The 24,384-nt window shown below is 36.9% G+C and overlaps 1 protein-coding gene across 2 annotated transcripts in view; it reads right to left on the bottom strand.

The window, feature by feature from the left end:
• cdk19.L (cyclin-dependent kinase 19 L homeolog) overlaps window positions 1-24,384 on the bottom strand; it is a 90,740-nt gene that overhangs the window by 52,474 nt on the left and 13,882 nt on the right. For both annotated transcript variants that reach the window (XM_018261675.2, NM_001087254.1), the window contains exons 2-4: window positions 22,503-22,578; window positions 5,577-5,687; window positions 833-973 (exon numbers count right to left, since the gene is read on the bottom strand). In XM_018261675.2, coding sequence (XP_018117164.1) covers window positions 833-973; window positions 5,577-5,687; window positions 22,503-22,578 — 328 coding nt within the window. The remainder of the gene's footprint in view (window positions 1-832; window positions 974-5,576; window positions 5,688-22,502; window positions 22,579-24,384) is intronic.

The raw sequence follows: 24,384 nt of genomic DNA, 5'->3' as shown, positions 1-24,384 counted from the left end.
CAGCACATCTTACTTACTTTACTTAAAGGAACAGTTCAGTGTAAAAATAAAAGCTGGGTAAATAGACAGGCTGTACAAAATAAAAAATATTTCTAATATAGATGGTTGGCCAAAAATGTAATGTATAAAGGCTGGAGTGAGAGGATGTCTAACATAACTTTCAACTTCCTGCTTTTCAGCTCTCTAACTCTGAGTTAGTTAGCGACTTTAAGGGGGCCACATGGGACATAACTGTTCAGTGAATTTGCAATTGATCCTTAGCATGTAGGTCAGATTTAAAACCAGTTATGACACATGTGCCCCCCTCACTGATTGGTTACTGCCTGATAACCAATCAGTGGAAACCAAGAGAGCTGCAGACCAGGAAGTAGTGTTCTGGCTTTTATGTTAGATATCCAGTCAGTCCATCCTTTATTGATTACATTTTTGACTAACTATATTGACATTTTTTTATTTATTTACCCAGTTTTTAGTTTTATACTGAACAATTCCTTTAAGAAATGCTTTAATGGAAATACTCTAAAGGCAGAAATCGTTCTTTAAAACTAAAAATATAGAAAGTAGATTTTTGTTACATAGACACATTGAGCTATACAAAATTGTTCACAGGAAATATCACATAATTAACTGAGCATAGACGTGCTACTTGGCTAAAGGTTTGAAAACTAGACGCCAGGCTGTTGCTTTCATCCAGATTATGGTTCTGGAAACAATAGAATATAATTGTTTACATATCATTTTAATAATAGATTGCCTTTGAGCAACAATACCAGGAAATCTGCAAGTCTTAACATTCCTGATAAACCCTTAAGAGAAAGTTATCAGTGCCTACCAGGTCTCGATGAAGCACCCAGTTTGCATGCAGGTAATGGATTCCATCCAGGATCTGATAGAGTAGTGACTTGACCATTGATCTTGGTAGCTGCATGGGCTTTTTATTTGCTTTTGAGGCACGATGAAACTTGATGATATGCTAGAATTAACAAACATAATTACACAAATTATAAATTATTGTTATACTGTAAAGGGTCTTTTTCATTACATACCATATTGCATATACAAATGTTTAGCTTTTTGCTTTCAAAAGCCTAAAGAGGATATTCTCCTTGAATTTTACTACAGTATTATTGCTATATGTTATTCTAAGATAATTTGCAGCTACTATTTATTTATATTCTTTAATTTTGTCTGCAATTCCCAATTTTGATTTTACAATTATTTGATTGTTGGTTTATCCCTTTCCTCAACAATCCAGCAGTGGTTCAAATGACTGCATGGAAACTAAATCGAATGATATGAAGTCAAATTTAATACTAATAGTAATAATAAACTAGCCTCAAGATCTCCTTCCTGGTTGCTTGGTGTCATCCAACAACTAGATAGGATTTCCAATTCATGCATCGAAAGGCAGAAGAGAAACACATAATTAAAAGGGGTAATTCATATCACAATTAACTTAGTCTTCATGTTTTTAAATATTGACATTTTTATTTAAATAGCTCTCAGGATTGGAATTTCAGCTGACATCTAGTTGCTTGGTCTTCATTACCCTAACAATGACCCTGTACTTAGATGCCAGAAGTACAAGACTCCCTTGTACTTGATTGTGCTGTATTTTGCACTATATCTGAAATGTAACTGTGCATTCATTTCACTGCATTAGCACTCTTGAATTCATTGGAAAGAGTAAGGAAATAATTAGCCCTGTAGCAAATTTCTGAATTTCTGAGCAAATATAAGCAAAGTGTATCCTTGATAAATGACCACCAATATCTGTGGAACCACTATATATTCCTGTAAACAGCTTATAAAATAAATTTCCATTATATGAATGATATATGAAAATATCATCATCATTTATTTATATAACACCGACAAGATATAAAGTGCTTTACCTTAGTTATAACAATATACAGTTTAGTTAATTAAACAGTTTAGTATATGTGTGCATGTGTGGGGAATAGTAAACTTCTAATGAGATAATATAGAAAATTGCACTCACCAGATTAGACACATAAAAAAATGTCAATAACTACAGTACAAAACGCTGTGGCATGTGTATGCAATGATGCCCGTGTTGTGTACCTTTCAAACTAAAAATATATCATTTTGTTAGTATGTGGCCTGCAAACTGGACAATGTAATAAGGCACCTAAGGCTATTTAGCCATTGTGGTCCTCTGAACAGGCTGTATTCAAACAGCTCATTCCATAGATATACTCAAAAAAAGCTAAGTTAGGTACATATATATATATTTATTTATGTCTCACTCTGTTAACAATATTTATTTAGCTTAGCAGACCCTGTAAATATCCAACAAGAAGGAGGATCAGGCATTATGCAAATTTATACTCCAGACCACTGCCATTTGGTCAGCACTTTGTTAACAGAAGGGGAGTCTAGGATCCAAAGATTTAGTACAGTGCCTAAGTATTCAACCCATTGGGAGCTTTATAAATTTTGCAACCTAGAATTAAAATGAATTTAACTGGGATTTTTACCATTTAGAATACACAACTTTCTTAACACTGAAAAAAAAGCTGCAGTTGTTGGTTGCACAAGTATTCCCCCTCTCCAGCCAATGGTTCGACTTTTTTTCGCTGCAGTTACAGTTCTGTCTTTTAGATGCAAGTCTCTACCATATTTGCACATCTGGATCCTGCAATTTTTGCCACTTCTTTTTGGCAACATACTTTAAAGCTCAGGTTGAAGATCATTGACAACAATTTTTAAGCCTTGGCTAAGCCATTCTAAAACATTCAGGATATTGTTTTTAAATCACTGCAATATATGTTTGGCTGTGTGTTTAGGCTCATTGCCCTTCTGGAATGATGATGCTACCCTGATCTTATTGGACCTCAAAACCTTTTTCAATGTAGACTGTGCCTTCCATACGATTTTTCGCAAACTAAGAACATGATTTGATATAGGCTGTATTTGTCAACGGCGTTCTTCTCTTCACTATGCTATAAAGCCCAGTGATGTGATGAACAGTAACTCACATCTCTCCACCACTTGGTGCTTTTCTAAATGTTTCATTAACTGATCGTTACATTTTGTTGGATGACCATATAAAGTAAGAATCACAGTTCTGACATATTAATTTTTATTTTTTAATAATAGATTTAACAGTGTGACGGGGGAAGTTGGTGTTTCTCCAGAACTTCATACCATACTTATTTTAATACTTCATCATCTTCATGATGCTGTATGTTTATTTATGTCCTCTAACTTAGGGCCTTCCAGAAACAGGCATACAGTTTTATTTTAAATAACACTAATGACTAGTTAGTGACACTAATTATACACATAATAATATTCTATTCAACTCATCATATGACTTCTGAAAGCTATTGGTTGCTGGTTACTTATTTTGGGGCTTTACAACAAAGAGGACAAATAATTAAGCAATCAAAAAATTCTGAATTATATTCTGTAGGGAAATTATTTTCAAACTATGTAGGTTTTTTCTACTTTGGCGGTATGGACTAAAGTATTATTCCGTGTAGCCCAGTAGAATACATCTTAATTCAATTTAGTTTTCTTCCACTGAAACATGCATTAGCACTAAGAATACTGTTCAGATACACACAGATATATTACTCTCCAGTCCTCTCCTGTAATTTACTTTCTTCATAAATTAACACCAATGGGCAGATTTAGCAAAATGTGAGATTAGTGTTTACCACAGAAAAAGTCACTCACTTTTTATTAATTCCTAAGTGATTTTAGAAGTGCATTTATCAATGGGTGAAAATTAGAGTTCACCAATTGATAAATGCGCTTCCCACAGGAATGAAAAGAAAGTGATTGTGTTTTTCTAATCTCACATTATCTTACAGGGGCATCTGATGCCTACTTGATCCACTGATCCTCTTTACAACCTAAATGGTTTTCCTGACAATTGATTCAAATCAATTTCTGTTAATTTGGACCCCATGTATAAGCATGTGGCATAGCTTACCTAGCTGTTCAGATGGCCCCACTAGGGGGACCCAGAGAGTGAGATTTGTGATGAAAGCTCATTTGCATTCCAAATGCATATTCCAAGAACTAAACCAGATTCAAGGTTACAAAATTATATTCACAGCAAATGGTTGGTCAAGTAAATGAAACCTGAACCAAAGAAGACTGGAAACCTCTAGACATCTGGATGCAACTGTCTTTTTTACAAAACTATGCTCCACTAAGAATTGCTTGTCCACGAGGTAACCAAAATGGAGTGCAGCCTTCTTCTATATTTGCCATGGTGCATTACAGATGTTCGTTCTCTTATATCACTAAAACAAAACTACTGCAGGTGAGTTTTTATAACAAAATATACTAGTGTTAGAAACATGATGGTGTTGTAGTTCCCAGAAAAAAAATTGTGATCAGCCACTTGGTACTTACAAAACTAAAAATAAGATGAGGTAACAGGTGGAACTTGAAGTATATATGGTGTGAATCAGGAAAACTCCGGCTTCCAAACCAAAATTTGATAAAGAGGCCCACATAACACAGAAACCCCTAATATACCCATCAAAGTTAGTCAAAAAGTATGAATATGCCATTTTCTATGCTGCAATTCAGCTGTTTAATAGTTCCCTCTGCATCATTTGAAATCCAGGCAGGGAAGGAGGGACTTAAACACTGGTGTTACAGATTGTAACAACTTCTCCACAGGTTACAGACAGCATGCAGGAACTACATAACCCACAATGCATTGCAATGTGATGTTCTGTTCCTTATTTAAATTACATATGCAGGGAATTGTGGGGGTTTGGAGGATGCAGGCTAAGGACAGCTGGCTGTTGATACAAAGTAACAGTAGTCAGCCAGCTCAGCAAAATAGTCAGAAAGACCAGCAGAAGAGCAGTCAGCTAAGCTTAGGGAACTGTCAGAAACCATTAAAAATCATGAAAAGTCTGAATATTTTATATCATATTGCTTGAAATTATGTTTACTTTTCAAAAAGCTTAAGTTATGTTTTTGTGGAGTTTTTGTGGTGTTCCTCTTTAATGCTGAATGTATTAGCTCACTTTTAAGTGCATATTCATAAAAGGCCATTTAAGTGCTATGATATGTGGTTCAATCCTTTTACAATATTCAACTATTATTTATAAATAATGCCTGGTAATATCTGATATACCTATTCACTAGTTATTTAGAATAAGGTTAGTTTATGTTCATGAGTTGCATGAAAGGTTTTAATTGTTTTGTTCCATAGCTTGAAATTCATTTGAGTATCACATTATTTTGAAGATCTAACATCATGTTATAAAGCTGGCTGTTAACATTTATCATATTGGAAGGTTGGGAACAATTATTTAAAGCCAGCCCTTTTTTCTGCTGAAGTTTTAGTGGACACGTTTATAACTACAACTCTTCATTCTTAATTCTCCTTTTCACTAAAACTGCTTATCAAGATTGTATATTAAAAAAGTTGAACCCAAAATACTTTATTCTGTAAAATACTGAATAAAATTGTAGCTATTAGAAAACACAAAGCAGGACCTTCAAGGCCCAAAATAGTTTTAAACACATCCTCTATTAAAAGAGAAGAAATACATTTTCTATTTGGAAAAACCTCTTACCCATAAGTCGTGTTCTGCATAATCAAACAGCAACCAAACTTTTCTATCGCTGTGGGACAGAAACACTTTCTGTAACGCAATCACATTTGGGTGCTTCAACTCTCGCAACAGCTGGAAAAAAAGCAAAAAGAGGCAGACTTTTATCACAGCATAAGGATGAACATTAAGGGCAACGACAGATTTTGTGCTATATCACATGTGACAAACATCTAGAATGCGGTGTCTTTCTATGTAAATCATGCTGAATATATCTCAAAATGAGTTTTTTCACTCAATTGTGACATTTAAACCCCGCCCCCACACACACACTATTTACATTGCAGTGACACAGCATTTCACACAGACACCACGTTTGTCATTGCCCTAAGAGTAATATTACTTTTAGTTTAAATTTTACTTATCTTTTGATCTTATTTTTGGGTATTAGTTTGAAAAGAAATGCTACATCACACATTCCAGAAACCTGATACCTGCATACATCAGAACTTATCTTGTGTCAACAATAAAGATTATTTCCAAAGAAATATCTTAATTCCTTATTCAAGGAGCAAATGCATGTATACATTTTTAACAATAATTTTCAACATTGCAGAATGCTGCTAATATGATGTAAAATGCACACCAGGTTTGTGTAAGAAAATTCAGTTCCCATAATCCACCCTAGCATCCTTTGTGATTTTCCCTTGCTTGATGAATTATTGTTGTATAAACAGAGAAATCTCAATGACACCTTCATTAACATCCTCAATGGCACAGTACAACTCTGCACGTGCCTGAAAAAACTGGGCTGCATGTTCTTATATTTGTCTCATATAGTGTACTGTAGATGCAAGGGCATGAGACTGCAGGTCTATATCTTTCACTGTGGTTATTGAATTCCCAGGTGACTTAAAATGCCTTTTTATAAACCAGTAGTGTTTTAGAAACATGAAACAAAACATATAAGTACATTATGATGATGATTACAAAACATGTATTTTGGACGGCTTGTGGTCATATATATGTGCCTTGTGACCTCAGTCGTTGACTCTGACCATATACAACTTAAAACATGTGCTATGAGTTCTGAAACAGCTGGAGTCTGGATAATTTAAGGCTGGAAATCACAGTAATATGTAGATGAATTAGTGTTCCATTTGGAACACTTACACAAACACAAGCAAAACCTCCTGTAACATTATTAGTCCTATATTAGTAGGCCAATAAAAGCTAAATGGACATTGGTTGCGATCAGGATAGGAGAAAACAAAATACATGGACTGTTCACCTTTGAGTTAACTTTTAGTATGACGTAGAAAGTGATATTCTGAGACAATTTGCAGTTGGTTCTATTATTTATTATTTTGGTTTTTTGAGTTAACTTTTTATTGAGCAGCTCTCTAGTTTGCAATTTCAGCAATCTGGTTGCTAGGGTCCTGAGAAGAGGACCTTCATAGAAAGATGAATAATCAAAAGTAGCGATAACAATAAATTTGTAGCCTTACATAGCATTTGTTTTTTAGATGGATGTCAGTAACCCCCATTTGAAAGCTGGAACGAGACAGAAGAAGAAGAAGGCAAATAATTCAAAAATTATAGAAAATGAATAATGAAGACCAATTGAAAAGTTACTTAGAATTGGACATTGTATTACATAATAAATATTAACATAAAGGTGAACCACCTCTTTAAATAGGGTTTTTCTACCTGTGGTGCAGATTAAGTTTAACTCGTGACACACTCAGGGACAGACAGAAGGCAGCAGCTTCTGAGATCAGCTTTTTTGTATTTAAATCAAATAATGCTGCCCACACAAGGGCCAAGGGAAAGAATGTTCAATGGCTGCATATTAGTGCAAATTGGCCATACACCTATATAGTCAGATTGCACTGATCCTGCAAATATGCCTAAAGGTTAAGTACAGGGCATTTCTGCAGTTTCATCCCAAGGCTGGTCAATGACACAATACACAGGTCACTGGTCAGCCTGGCTTATCATCTGGGCATTATACTTAGATGGTCGCATCAGAAGGTGATCAACACATTTGTCACTTTAAGGGGTCACATATTTTCATGCGATCATAAAATTCAAGTACCGGTAGATGCATGACTTAATAGGCAGTACTCTAAGTGATACTTGAATTATGTGTTTTAAAATTATCATAATTTTTTTTAAAGAAAATGGCATATTATATATTTTCTTGTTATAATCAACAAGATTCTAAACTGAACCTATCATGTGGTATCTCTTACAAAATCACAGTAATGAAGTATGGCACATAGATCATATGAAAAACCACAGATGCAGCCAGAAGGCACAAGAATGGTTTTACATGTGACAATGTGATGAGAAATTTATTTGCAAATATCAGATGATTACATTTCTGAAACATTTGATACAGATTGGCCACTAAGTGGCAAATTTACATTTTATGACCGTTAATAGGTACTGCTCACAAAAAATGTACTTATGACCAATTGGAATATTAAAAAAATGCAATAAAGGCTTTCTTACCGTAAATCTGTTAAAAAATAATAAATTAATTAATAAATTAATACATTTGTTAAAAAACTTTCCTGTCAGGAAACTGTTAATTACTGTGATAGCATTCAAACTGATGGGAATACTTCTTTAAATCTGCTACTTTGATTTAACTATATTTTTGATCTATTCTATTCTTTGATTGACATCTATTATCATTCATCCTTCAATCTTAATTGGAAGGCTAAAAGTGAATATCTGATCCCCACAGTACTATATTACCCTCACAGAGTGAATACTGCCATCATACTGCCATCATAGAGATGGGAAATACATATATAAAGCCCTGCACATTTATGTTCTTTTAAGGCCGAACTGTCACCTTTAATCTGAACTCCTCCTCCTAGGAAAGAAGGATGATGACAGTCAAACTTGTCAGTGTCAGTGCAAAGACTAGGTATTCTGGATATAAGTGTCACAACATTCCTAAATGGCAGTTCTGGGAAGTCCTGAGTATGATAATGGTTTAGCAGCTTATGACATTATGACAATGTCTAAAATAAGTGAGAGTGACTGAGAGCTTGGCAAGGAATATGTGAAATTCATGAATATAATCTACTGGAACAGCAAAAACGTATTACTTTAGCAGTACAAGTACCTGTCTAGCATAGTAAAAAATATTGGTATTTAAAGGGGATCTATGGCAAAAATGAAACATTAATATAAGCTTCATCTCACTGAAATAAGACACTTTCTATATATAATCAAATAAAAAGAAATGATCAAGTTACTCTTCAGTATCTAACTCTACACAACTTGTCACTCTTCATACTGAGGTCTGGGTAAGATTTTGATTGAAAGGTAGGTCTATTAGGTCTTTTAGGGTGGCTCCCTTTCTTAGCAGAATAACTCAAATAACCAAATCCAGCACAAACAAAGGGTAACACAATAACAGACTCTGGCAAACACCCTGCATGCAGAGTAACAGGATTTCGATCAGAGCCAGTTATTTTTAAAGAGTGAGCACCTGGGTTAAGTGTGCACCCCCCCCCAAAGGATGTATTAGACCTAACTCTCAATCAAAAACTGACTCCACCTACTGCATGAAGACAGAATGAAGAGGGACAGGTTGCTCAGATGGGGAGAGTGAAGAATAACTTGTACGGAATTTTTAATTGATTATATTTAGAAAGTCTCTTGTTTCAGCAAGATGAAGCTTAACTTTTCATTTTCACAATAGATCCCCTTTAACATGCATACTAATATCCCACAATACAAGTTTCATGTGCTTGTTAAAAGCAAGATATGAATGTAAACCAAAATCTTTGAAAAGCACTTGATTCCTGCATGACACCGATGAAAATATCCCACTCATTCCATAAAATATATAAACTGCCACCATAAATAGTTTTTTTTGGTTTCTTACAGGATAACACAGCTTTTGACCTTAAAGGAGAACCAACCCTTTCATTAAAATTCCCTACCCCCCTACCCTACATAGACCCCTTCCGTGCTCCCCCCCAGGTGTTACCCTGGGTAAATGCCCCTAACTCTTTACTTACCCCTCGTTGCAGATGTAGGGCATTGGAGTTAACGGGCGCCATCTTCTTCTGCTCTGGAATCTTCGGCGCAATCTGCTGGTCCCGAACAACTGTGCATGCGACGAAAAAGACCCTGAAGACTACAGAAGAGAAGAAGATGGCGTCCGTGAACTCCAATGCCCTGAATCTGCAACGAGGGGTAAGTAAGGAGTTAGGGGCATTTACCCAAGGTAACACCTAGGCTGGGGGGGAGCAGGGAGGGGGTCTATGTAGCGTATTGGATTTTAATAAAAAAGGGGTTGGTTCTCCTTTAAAGGAATTGTTCAGTATAAAAATAAAACTGGGTAAATAGATAGGCTGTGCAAAATAAAAAATTTTTCAATATAGTTAGTCAAAAATGTCATCTATAAAGGCTGGAGTGACTGGATATCTAACATAATAGGCAGAACACTACTTCCTGCTTTGCAACTCACTTAGGGGCAAATTTACTAAAGCACGAAGCGGCTAACGCTAGCGCAAATTTGCCAGCGTGACGTAATTTCGTTACTTTGCCTATTTACTAACGGGCGCTGGCGTAAATTCGCTAGCGAAGTGGACCTATTCTAGCGCTACTTCATACCCTTACGCCAGGCGAAGTTGCGCTATGGCGAAGGGACGACATAACTACGCTAATTCACTAACTTACGCATTTTACTGAACGTTTCCTCTTGCGCCAGACTTGCCTTCGCCACCTCAGACCAGGCATTTTTTCTAAGTCCCAAAAAACTCCTTTTTTAAGGGTGATAGGCAAATTTTTTTGGGGGCACCCTCCTTCCCCCCTACATTTCCTAACAACTCTATTTTATTTTATGAAGCTTTCCCCAGGCTTGTGTAGTGTAATGTATTTGTTGCTACATATACGTCCATTCAACTTTAACTTGGCGCCGTACGCAAATTAGGCATCGGTAGCGTAACTTCGCTTTGCTTGACGAATTAACGCTAGTGCAACTTCGCTACTTTTCGCCTCCCTGAGCGCAATTTCGGATGAAGTAAATTAGCGCCCTGGCGAAACTAAGATGCGGATTTTACTGAACGTTACCTCTTGCGCCAGACTTGCCTTTGCCACCTCAGACCAGGCGAAGTGCAATAGAGTAGATAGGAGTTCCTCAAAAAATAGTGGAAAATTTAGTCCAAAAAAACGCTAGTGTCTTTTCCTTTTTCAGGGTGATAGGCTGAAAAATAGCGTAAATATTTTTTAGGGTAACCGGCTCCCCCCCCCTACATTTCCTAACATATGGCACATAATCTATACACTGGGCTCATGTGTAGGGCAATATTACAACTTTTTCTTATTTTATTAAGGTTTCCCGGGCTAGTGTAATGTATTTGCTGCAACATATACGTCCATTGAACTTTAACTTCCCACCGTATGCAAATTAGCCAATGCTAGCACAACTTCGCTTGTCGCAGTAACGCTAGCGCAACTTTGCCAGCGTTCCGCACCCTGGACGCAACTTGGAATTTTAGTGAATTAACATTGTCCTGGCGAATCTACGTCTGGCGAAGTGTTGCACTGTGAGCGAAGCCGTCGCTGGTGAATTTTTGGAGGTTAGTGAATTTGCCCCTAAGGATCAATTGCAAACTCACTGAACAGTTATGTCCCATGTGGCCCCCCTTAAAGTCGCTGACTTTAGAGAGCTGAAAAGCAGGAAGTTGTGTTCTGTTCTGTTAGACATCCAGTCACTCCAGCCTTTATACATTAAATTTTTGGCCTATGTTTCTAAAAATGCAGTCATAAGCAATCACTGTAGTCAGGTTATAAGAAGTGTGAAATTTCTGGATTTCATTCTGGGGTTCCTTACACAGAGGTCTTCAGAATACTAAAATGGTCATTAACTATTTTATAATCTGTACAGTAAGAACATTTTATTTAATCCATTGTATGCAAGATTTGCATAGGACAAACCTGGCCTACATAATCCCATTAAGGGATTTAAGAAAATATCAAAGGAATTGAGAATGCCAATCAGCAGTGTTCAAACTCTAATTAAGAAGTGGAAAATTAGGGGTTCAGGTAGACCAACTAAAATTTCAGCCACAACTGCCAGAAAAATTGTTCGGGATACAAGGAAAAACCAACAAATAACTTCAGGTGAAATACAAAAAATACTGGAGGAAAATTTGCACTCATCAGCCCGGAAGCTGCGCATGGGACGTATTTGGACATTCCAACATGACAATGATCCAAAACATAAGGCCAAGTCGACCTGTCATTGGCTACAGCAAAATAAAGTGAAGGTTCTAGAGTGGCCATCTGTCTCCTGACCTTAATATCATTGAGCCACTCTGGGGAGACCTCAAACATGCAGTTCATGCAAGAAAGCCCAAGAATTTAAGGGAACTGGAGTCTTTTTGCCAGGAAGAATGGGCAGCTTTACCATCTGAGAAGATAAAGAGCCTCATCCACAACTACCACAAAAGACTTCAAGCTGTCATTGATGTTAAAGGGGGCAATACACAGTATTAAGAACTGGGGTATGTAAACTTTTGATCAGGGTCATTTGGGTAGTTTGTGTAGTGATTATGATTTAAAAGGAGGAAACACAGTTGTTTGACAATAAATTGCTTCAGCCAACCACTAACCACAAGTGAAAAGAAAAGTTTTTGTATTATCATTCATATTCTCTGAAAAATGGTTAAGAAATCATAAATTCTGTCAGGGTATGTAAACTTATGAGCACCACAGTATTTATGAAATATATTTTTACAAGATACATTATTTATTTTCTAACAACAAAGTATCTGCTTGTGATATATACATGTTTACATTTAGCAATTTAGCAAGTTGTTGTGGGGAGATCAACTAATCAACATGCTGTAATTTTCCACAAAAGAATATGATGAACAATAGCACTGATGCACTGAGAAACACAGGTGCAGTGCACCTTTCAGCTTGTCAGTCTTTACAGCTCTCAACAGGCAACAATCACTTCTTATATTGTGAGTTTTAACAGTGGTGACATTATATTATAGGGCATTGATAGAATGTTATCATACAGTTATTGAATCTATTATCCGGAATGCTTGGGACCTGGGGCTTTCTGGATAAGAGATCCACCTGTAATTTGGATCTCAGTACTTTAAGACATAAATTAAACTAAGAAGTATTGTTTTGCCACCAATATAAATTCATATCTTCCACCTTTACCCTACTTACTTTACATCAGCACTGAAATATCTCCCAACATTATTTTTATTTATTATTGTAATATATGCTACAGGGCTAATTATTACATTCTCATGCTAGTTGCACTGGTTTCTGTGCTGCCATGTAGTAATTATCTGCATTAATTACTAAGCAGCCTTATATTGTGACATTTTTATTCTATGTGTACTGTATATTTTGAGTCAACCACTAAGCTCAGTAACAGCACAGAGCATGGACAGTGAATCAGCAGAAAAGATGGGGAGCTACTGGGGCATTTTCAGAGACACAGGCCTCCCCTGCTAAAGGCTGATTTGGGCTGGTACTAAAGCCAAAAACATAATGTACAGCATTTCTAGCCTACTTCTTTAGTTAAGCTTTACTTTTCCTTTAAAGGGGACCTGTCACCCTTACATAAAAAGCTGTACAATAAAAGTCCTTTGCAAATTAAACATGAAACCCAAATTATTTTTATTAAAACACCCATACCTGTTATAAACTTGTTTAAAACACTCAGCTATCAATCATATATTGTCCGCCTTGCCTCTATGCCTAAGGCATAGAGTCGGGGCAGACAATCACTTTCACTTTCCATTCTGCACTTCCTAGACATCACTGCACTCCTGACATTCCCCCTCTGTCTTCAACATCTAATTATGAAGCCAGTGCATGGGCATCAGTTGTCCCATTTTGGCATGATTTAAAGCTTGCCTTGATAACTGTGTTCACAAAATGTCAACTCAGAATAATCAATTGTGTTCTGGGCACAAAAGTGGTGATTCAAAAACTTTTTTTAGCAGCCACTAAATAAACCAATTTTTTATACAGTTTGGTCATAAGCTCAAAATAAATGCAACGATCAGTCCATGGCCATTTCCACTCTGCAGTTTAACTGCTGGCATTTTGCACACTTTAGGAAAAGCACATTGTTATATTGATAATAAATTCACAGTTAGTTAGTAAGATCAGAGTAAAATTGGAACATTTAACTAATGAACAGGTGCAAGTCAAAGGCCTTACAAGGGAAGCTTGGTAAATGTAAAAAAGATGGCAGTGTGGCATTGTTGTAGAATCCTCTTTTTTCCCAAAAAAGAACACCGGCCCAAGGGAAAAAAAACTTGTTGAAACCCCTCCTAGGTGAACAAGGGTTTGCTTGTCCTTTAAACCTTTGTCAATGCTACGTGTTACTCTATAATGCCATTGCAAATGCATTCAGGAAATGCAAATACACCATGTCATGCTAAGATTATTCAGATTATTGCTTCACTTATTAAATCACTAAACTGATAATGTATCTGTTTTCCCTTTTTTACATTATGGATTCAAGCCACATCCGCAGCATGTGTATTAAGATGGAAAGTCATCTAACTGACACATTTTCCTAAGCATAAGCCTGGTAATAGGCTGCTTCTCGCTGTTGCTAGCCTGCCCTTCCAATCTCAGGCAATTCCAGCAACAATCATTTCAGCCAATAATATCCCATGTACATGAGAGAATTCAAGTATACTGCCTATCAACAGAAATGGCTTTTCACAGTAAGTCACCTCTGTGTTTTTTTTCTGCCTGTAACTGAGCTTTTAAAAAGAAAAGGGTTTAGCCTGAGTCCCCAGGATATTTCCTTTCAATTACATCATTAACCCACACGTTCATTTATGCATTTCGGTCCTCTATCTATCTATCTATCTATCTATCTATCTATCTATCTATCTATCTATCCTCTATCATCTATCTATCTATCTATCTATCTATCTATCTATCTATCTATCTATCTATCATCTATCTATCTATCATCTATCTATCTATCTATCTATCTATCTATCTATCTATCTATCTATCTATCTATCTATCTATCTCTATCTATCTATCTATCTATCAATTATAAACATAGATAATGTTCTTGAAAAGTAAAATTGCTACATATAAACTCACCTCCATATAGTATAAAAGGAATATGCATTTTTTAGAACATAAAACATCACAATCCTGCTTCCAGGAATTCCTGCTTCCTTTGTTTTGCTGTGGAGATTAACAAGCCTGCAGTCTATTTTTAGCTTTTATTGGTCTGCATTTGTCCAGGTTGCTTTGGGATATTCATCTTCTCTGGATTGATGGGTATTGCTGTAATTTATTTAAAGAATGTTTCCAAACTGTGAGGCTGGCCTACCTAGGAATCCTAATAAACGAGTTTGGCTGAGATGTGAATGCTTATATGTTATTATTTTTCCTTTTACTGCATTGAGGTGTTCAGCTTCAGGGAGGATTGCCACCTGGCTGGAATTTTACCAACTGGGCCAGTAAAACTGATGTTTGATGCCAATGCTTTTAATAAAGAAGAAATATAAAAATATATAGCAAATAAGTTTTTGTCTCAATTATAATGCAATTATGCGAATAGAATAGTTTGGACATGATAATACCAGACTTTTTTTTATTTTAATTTGTTTCTGTACCTTTCTAACCCTCTCTATGTTGTCATCTTTTCTCTCAATCCTTTCTTTCAGCTTGGATCATTCTATTGTTCATACAGGTCACCGCAATAGCTGAGTCAAGCATAAAACCACTCTTCCTAAATGTCCCATGAAGCTGGGATTTTTACAGATATTAAAAGGGACACTGAAACTAGCACTTTAACAAGAGAAGCAGATATTAAGAAATGTTAAAGGGCTTTAAGCATGATGTAGAGAGTGATATTCTGAGACAATTGGCAATTATTTTTTTATTATTTGTGGTTTTTGAGTTATTTAGCTTTTTATTCAGCAGCTCTTTTTGCAATTTCAGCAATTTGGTTGCTAGGGACCAAATTAACCTAGCAACCTAACAGTTTGTCACAAATCATAGAATGCACACAGGAAAAAAGGTTTAATTTGGCTTTGTTTAAAATTATTGTAACAGCAAATTAATTTTAGGGCCCCCAACTAATGCTCCCTCTAATTCCTACTTGGCTATGTGTGCAAAAAAAATATTTTATGCGCATGTACACATTGTTTTCACACAAAATTCTTTGTGCACACCACAATATGTTCAAAACATTTGAGTGCTTGCACGTGTCCTGTTACAATATATGTTGAAATTGGTCAATAATTAGGGCCACTTGGGGCCCCTTATACCTCTTTGGTCCTCCTGCAGCCGAAGTGTCTGCTTCTTCTGTAGTCAGGCCCCTGCCTCCACCCAACTTTTCAATATATATTACATTTTCAATTGTTTTAAATTAACATGTAATATAATTGCAGTCAAAAGTTGTTGATTTATCCCTTTCAATTTTCTGGGTCAGACTTTAAAGGGCAATGGCATACTTTGTTTTGTTGCCCATGGACTTGCAGGGCAACAAAATGTCAGATAATGCACTTTAATGACTCAAATACTTTGCCACTGGTGATTCACATTGACACCAATACAAAGATATAGCCTGATGTTTTATCTAACATGAGTCAGATAATCAGATATTATCAGTTTGCTTGAGTGCAAAAAATGTAAACAGCCAGACAGATACTGTTTTAATAGCAATTACATTTCCAAAATTTTTTTAAATAACTGAACATTGTAACTAATGTATATTGGAAAGGTTCTTAGAATTACATTTTCACTATACACACCCTCCCTTCCGGGTTCCTTATATAGACCAGCGCCGACCCACCTCGCCGATGACGGCACAAAAAGGGGCGGGCGATAAGGCGAGTCTATAAAAAAAAGGAAGCCAGAAGTCAGAAGCCGGCAGTGCAAGGTGGCCGGCAGGGAGAGCTGGAGGTGGTGCGAGGTCGGCCCAAACCCGCGGGTATCGGGCTGGCACACACATCAATACTATACTCAATATAAAAATAGACGAGTTGAGGAACTTGCCTCAGACAGAAGCACCCCACATGTTAACATCTAGTGCACTAGAACAACATATCTCTCCAACTAAAAAGTACTCATTATAGAAACATTGGTTGCCCCCACTGGTGGTGTTGGATAATAGGGAATGCCAGCCTATAGAACTGTCAGTTTGGGTGGCCATATTGGGGAACATACATGCACATAAGTGATGTTGGGTTGGGGGTACATTGAATGACCCTATGTAAAACATATGCATATAAAAAGTCAGCTGGTGAGCTCATTATGCACATGCCCATTATTCAACATGGTTGGGTGCAACAGGGGAACCCTCCTGGTGCAGAAGGTATAGTTATTGTGATGGCCATTTTTTTTGTGCAAAACTATAAATTATAATATCAACTTATTAGGTTTTTAAAGGGTTGTTTTTAGTAGACTTAACTCATGGTGCTCCACATTATAGAATGGCATTTCTACAAATTGTACCAGTGCCTACAAATCAAAGCTGCAATACATTTCCCCAAATAACTGGATAAAGAAATCATTAGTGTATGTGTCACTACAACCAATTCAGGATTTTAATGCATTTGCAGAATTTTCAAGGTTGACACATGGGCTGACCCTCTCTATTGAATTGGAGGACTATTACGTTTGTACATATTGACATCTGTCCCCACGTTCTCAGCTAATGACATTACACTCAGGAAATAAGTATACAATTATTTGTATAAAATAAAGGTCTTTTTTAAATACATTATTTTTAAAATTAACATTTTTTATCTCCACAGATCTTCCAGAACTTTTATCTAAAAATCACAGCTATCATCGATCAGATACATGTCAGAAAAGTTAGTCACAAACAGCAGCTGACGTTGCACTCTTTCAAAACTAGCTCTTAACATGGCAGATGTTAACAAACTGCACTGTGAAACCAGAATGAGCAGCCAAAATCAGAGAGAGGGCCATTCACTATTATCCATTAAATGCCAAAATGCGGAACAGTCAGGCATCATCAGCTGCTGAAGTGACAGAAATAATCACCTTTCACCAGCTGTCAATATAAACAAAGGGCATGTGCTTGTCATAAGCTGACAAAGGAACAAAGCAGTCACTCATTAACAAAGGACAAAAATAGAAGCAGACCACCCCCTGTATAAAAGGAACTTAGGCTAAGGGCACACTAGGCGATAGCGCCGCGAATTTTAATCCGCAATCGCTGGGGAAACTTTGGCGCTGGCGTCTATGGGGAATCGCGTCAAATCGCCAGCGTAAAAACACACGCGGCGATCTTTTTTCTATTGTCGCTCGAAATCGCCTAGCGAGGCGATTTCGAGCGACAATAGAAAAAAGATCGCCGCGTGTGTTTTTACGCTCGCGATTCCCCATAGACGCCAGCGCAAAAGTTTCCACAGCGATTGCGGATTAAAAGTCGCGGCGAAAAGTCGCCGCGAGTCAAATCGCGGCGCTATCGCCTAGTGTGCCCTTAGCCTTATGTGTTTTCTAGTAAATCACTATAAACCAGAAGTGATGTCACTCCTAGTGTGGATTGAACAGGAAGCACAAATTACTTTTTTCCCCTTTTTGATTAAAGTGGTGTCCAAAACCCCAGCTGCTTTTTGGGTTTTCCGTGGGCCTCCTGTTCGACCCACCCACCCATTCCCATATCTGTTATGTACTGTTACCCTGAATTGATGAAAAAAATTTGTTTGCTTTAAAAACACACATTTTTTTATTATTTTTTATTTATTCAATTATTTTTTATTATATATAAATAAGGAGCTGTGTAGCCATGGGGATAGCCAATCAAGCTGATTAGGGCAAAAAAGGCACAGTGCATTACACATAAGATATTATATAATATAATGGAGATTATGTAACATAAGGAGCAAAGTTTGCTACAGTTCTTATCACCTGTAGCAGGTTGCATTTACTAGTCACCTTGTCTTACCTATAGGCTAAAAGTACACTATGAGGATAATTTCCTTTTCTTTGTGTGTTTTGTGCACAGGTGGAGAAAAGCAGATCTGCTCCTTCATGTAGCCCAATGATGGGTGCAATGTCGGCCTGTGTGAAAACGGAGTGGATTTTGAGCTAAAAAAATGTGCATTTTCAGGCCAAAATCTACTAATTGTAACTGCACACAGGCCACAGTTAGTTGATGATACTAAACAAATGAGTGTATGGGACCGGATCTGCTTTTCTCAGCCTGTGTACAAAATGCGGGTGGAGAAAAGCAGTTATCTACATAGTGTGCCCTTATTAGACACAGCGGATTCAGTTCTTACACAGAAAGATAAACAATGCTGTCACTGTTTTATAATTTCAAATAAAGACAATATCAGTTTTAATTAAAGTAACAGGCAGAATGTATATTCATCATGAGTTTATTTAATACAAGTATTACCGTATATGTTTGTTTTTTAGAAACTGATTACTATGAGATGGTATCATGGTAAACTGACTTTTTACAAACTGTAATTTTACCACCATCGTTTTCAGTCTGATAACAACAGCAGTCAAAATATCCAATGTGCCATTTTCCTATGATTGTGTATTTTGGAGTCTTGTATGACAAAAGCTGAGCAATTACTTGTTAAATAACGTGGACTATTCACATATAAATGTAATCATTTTAATCATACTATAGCAGTTTATTTGGTGAAGCCTGAAATACTATAATGAAAAAAACAATATTCCACCAAGGGCTTGTACTAATTGTGAACTTCTGATTCACAGGACAGACACACAGACTCCTGTTATTTGTCTCTGACACATACAATATTTTCCAACGTACGTAAGGTTGGAAACAGTACAGGAACCAATGTTAGAGAAGGTGTTCAATAATGTCCACACTGGGTTATGTTGAGTGTAAAATGGGGCATATCTAATCTCTCTGAACCCGTGAGTGGCATATATAGGAACATGAATGAGACACTTGCCAGAAGTCCTAATATTGTTGAACCCCTGCCATTTGCAAACGCCAGCTCCAATAACGTTAAGTAAACAGAGCCAGTTAAACAGAGAGTTGCCTGTCTCCTGAAGCTTGCACTATAATTCAGTAGAAATTCTAAGGAATTATTGTTGCTATAAAAATGCCACAAAAATCTACATTCTTTAGCTAGCAGGCCAAAACATCAAACATCTTATGACTAACCTAAAAGCCATCTGCTCTGGCTAAACCTTGTTCCAGTGTATGAAGCTGTTATGTGTAGTCAAAATATATTTGCAAGTACTGTAGCTGCCCTATCCCTCAAGAGATTCTTGAGTTTGCCCTTTAACAAATAGTGCCATATCCCATTTAATACGTATATATTTCTACAAGATATCCAGTTTCATTAAAAAAGTATATTTGAAAATTATAGTGATTCTATATTGTCTGTATTCTTATAAACACATATATAGATACATATACACACACACAAGACTGCAAAATTTTGTGAAAATTCTGTAAAGGGTAAATGTTTTTTATTTATCAAGAAAATTGATAAAAAGTAGTTAACAGAAAAAAAAATTACATGACCATACACAGGCTGATAAATGCTGCCAACGCAGTCCTTCCATATCAAGTTCACAGCTTAACAGTCCTTGTATGGTGCCATCCAATGGGCCTGACCAATGCATATTTGGCCAAAAATCGAGAAGATATTGATTGTCAGGTTTGTTTTTTTTTACATCATATCAAGGACTGTTTATGCACGTTGATGTGATCCTCCTCTTGACAGCCTACAACCCAAGGGCAAAAAGATACAGCCTGATAGTGCCCACCTCAAGAAACCTACATATGCTGTATGACCAGCTTTAAAGGAACAAACAGTTCAGTGTAAACATAAAAACTGGGTAAATAGGCTGTGCAAAATAAAAAATGTTTCTAATAGTTAGTTAGCCAAAAATATCATCAGTTAGTTAGCCCCCCCCCACGTACTGCCTGGTAATCAGTGGAAACCAAGAGAGCTACAAAGCAGGAGGTAGTGTTCTGTTCTGTTACAGTATGTTACACATCCACTCACTCCAGCCTTTATACATTAAATTTTTGGCTAACAAACTATATTATACACATTTTTTATTTTGCACAGCCTATCTATTTACCCAGTTTTTATTTTTGAACAATCCTTTTAAAGGAGAAGGAAAGCCCCAGGGCGCAAAACCCCTCCCCCCCTCCCGTGTATTTCCCCCCTCCCTCCTCCCCCCTGGCCTACCCCTCCCGCTGGGCAAATGCCCCTAACTTTTTACTCACCCCTCTGCGCAGGTCCTGTCCACGGAGTTCGCAGTCGCCATCTTCTCCCACGCGCGTCTTCTTCCTGCTCTGATCGGCGTTTTCTGGCGCATGCGCAGTAGGAACAGGTACCGGTACGGCTCTACTGCGCATGCGCCGAATGTCACGAAGTTTTCCGATTTCACTTCGTGACATTCGGCGCATGCGCAGTAGAGCCGTACCGGTACCTGTTCCTACTGCGCATGCGCCAGAAAACGCCGATCAGAGCAGGAAGAAGACGCGCGTGGGAGAAGATGGCGACTGCGAACTCCGTGGACAGGACCTGCGCAGAGGGGTGAGTAAAAAGTTAGGGGCATTTGCCCAGCGGGAGGGGTAGGCCAGGGGGGAGGAGGGAGGGGGGGCAATACACGGGAGGGGGGGAGGGGTTTTGCGCCCTGGGGCTTTCCTTCTCCTTTAAGTCCCAACATCATGGAGAACTTGCTAAAGTTTCACTGCAGAATTTGGCTTTCTTACTTTTCTCTCAAATGCTATTGCATAATGGATAAGAATGTGCCTGTATTTTTCAGCAGTGAGTGTAGCATCAATTTTGGCTAAACCAGCATCTCCATTTATGGAAATGCATCTTCAGATTTGCAGGTTTCACAACTGCCTGGGGGCATTCATACAAACTGGCAAATTTGAAATGGTTCAAAGTACCTGCTGCCTTTTTTTCCACTCCATTTCTTGTATTTTCGTTTTTGGCTTAGCTCTGTGGCTTTGTTTATTTATTTGCTAATTTAATGCTAGTCTTTTGGGCGTATTTATCAAACCTGTTATTGAAACTATGGTGAGACATAACATGAGGGAGCTCCTGTTGCTATATTTTGCACCATGACTCACAGGACACTAGCTGCTTTACTGTTGTGCTGTTGACAGTCAGGTAACCCCCAGCTCACGCACACACACAAAAATGTAATCAGTTTAATAGAAAGGCTGCAGCATCCCCTTAATCACTATGGATTTGTTCTCCTTCTCTTCCTCCTCCTCAACCCACTCAGCCCCTCCCTCAGGCTTGGCTGTCTGATACTGAGCATGCCCAGTTCTCTTTTTGACATACCATGACAAATTGATTACAAGGACCTTGAATGTTTAATAGTATGAAAAAGACCTTAGATCAGTTACTAGCTCTAGTCAGCTGCTAGTATCAGAGGCAAGTAATAAGTAATAAAACGATAACTACATCATCCCATAAAGTTCCAGAATGAATATAGGTAAAAATTAGATATAGTTTTCTGTGCTGTACGGACACAGTCTTGAACTGAATAATTATAGAATGAAGGAGCAATATTGTTCAATTAATGACCCTGGGGGTGATGGCCCACCAAGGAAGCCAAGACTGCGCCAAGGCTCAACAGACTTCTTTCACATATATTTATTATGCAACCTTTATGCATTTGGTATATTTGGCACACTATGTGGAGAACTCTGGAAAGTAGTGTTACATATAAAACGTTTACCAAGGAATGTTTTGATCTGCCTATTTAGTGACTTCACAGGGAGAGTTCACACTTTTTAAGATGTCACTGATCACAGCCATGCCCAAGGTGTGCAATTATGCTCAGACAGTCCACAACTCTCAAGTCCACAAACCTCTAGTTACTCACAATTAGATATACATAAATTTAACTTTTTTCACATCATGCTTAAATTTTAAAAAATTACAATAATGTTCCACTTACTGCAATCTCTCTACAAGCCGACATGGATATTCCTGTACCTTCAATTTGCTTCAGTGCATATTCTTTTTCGTCCTTTCTGGATAAAAAAAAAAGTAAAAATAAGGTATTAATATTTCTTGTTGTGAAGATGCTAGGACCCTTGTCTGTCTGTTAATCATATTACAGTTTTAGAAATGACAGTTACATGTAGCATATTATATCATAGGAATAATAATATAAAGCCATTTTCCTACTCACATATAATTGAAGCACATGCACACCTCATAAGACATCCATTAAGGTATTTTTAGTTTGCAAGTGGTGATATTCCCTTGCTGTGTAGTCTGCTAAAGAGGCCTTTTCAGATGAAACCCACATTTCTGTTATTTTATTAAAACTTACATGTCTGTTATAAACTCATTTTACAATCTCAGCTGTCAATCATATTTTGCTGTCCCTGCCTCTATGCCTGAGGCACAATAATTACTTTCACTTTTATTTATGAACTTCCTAGAGGCAACTGAACTCCCCGCATGCCCCTGTCCCCCTCACTGTCTATAACGGTGTAGCCTTTGCATGGGTTTGGTCATCAGTTTCCCCATTCTGGTGCATAAAAATACATTTTGGGATGATGCAAAGATTGCCTTGACAACGATTTTCATAAAAAGGAGGCTGCTCTATCCTTTAATTGTGGATTCCAAAAGAATAAAAACAAGATTTGAAAACTGCTCTGAACCCTGGATCTTTCTGTAATTCTGTTTTCTGTAATTTGGGTCTCCATACTTTGTCTACAAGAAAATTATGTCAGCATTAAATAAACCCAATAGGCAGGCTGGCTTTGCTTCCAATAAATCATTAATTACAGTATATCTTAGTTTGGATCAAGTACAAGGTACTGTTTTATTATTATATAGGTTATTATTTAGCTTGACTTAAATTATAGCAAAGCATTTGAAATCATAGCTATAAAAACACTTTGGGGGTTATTTATCAAAATCTGGATGAAGTCAGACCAAACTAGAATGCACAATTTGCCCTTATTTATCAATAAAAAAACTCTAAGAAATTGTGGAAAAACACAATTTTTTTGGATTGTCGCATGAAAAATCAGAATTTTTCAAGGATCCGGTGGAAATGTAATAATAATAATATCTTCAAATTGCAAATAGGACTTCTGCCATTGACTTCTAGTGGACCTTATTACATATGTATATTACATTACATATTTCATTATGAAAAAATTCCTCAGTTCCTTTTTAAATCATACGTCTAAGCCTCTAAGGCTTTGTTGCCGCTCCTTTTTTTTTTTTTTACGTAAAGCATAATATTGTTTCTAAGGGTTTAAGCAGTCTTAAATTCAAACAACAGAGAGTTAAATGTAAAATCTATTCCTAGTATTGTTTCAATAACTATTAAATAACATAAAAAAGTTCATTCAAAAGTTAATTACCTCTTGTATACTTTATTTACTCAAGGGTTTTCCTTTGTTCATACATGTTTGAGAGTATTGAGCTGAAAATCTGTTTACTTATTTGTAAAATAACCACAGTAATAACCTCTCCTATTCATTACTTTAATGTAAACACATAAGCAACAATGTCTAAGACAGACATGAACAATAAAGCATGTACATAAAGGTACAATACGTTTGAAACCTTTAAGTACAAAAAAAGAACATTGCCCAGAGTCAAAAAAGCACTTGCAGTCACTTCTCAAATAGATGCTGACATTTATGCTCTGAATAATTGCTGCCTGGAGATATAGTCATGTCATATGTTGTCAGGTTCTACATATTTTGTCAAACCATGACTGAACAGAAAACTGTTACATGCTGTCGTTCCTAAATACTTGCCATTAATTTTGAGTTTTACATATTGTGACAATGGAATGCAAGAATAAAACT

Source organism: Xenopus laevis, chromosome 5L (assembly GCF_017654675.1).
Source record: "Xenopus laevis strain J_2021 chromosome 5L, Xenopus_laevis_v10.1, whole genome shotgun sequence".
In the NCBI taxonomy this organism is placed as follows: Eukaryota; Metazoa; Chordata; class Amphibia; order Anura; family Pipidae; genus Xenopus; species Xenopus laevis.
Note: the sequence above shows the minus strand (reverse complement) of the source record. Positions and strands in the feature narration are given on the sequence as shown.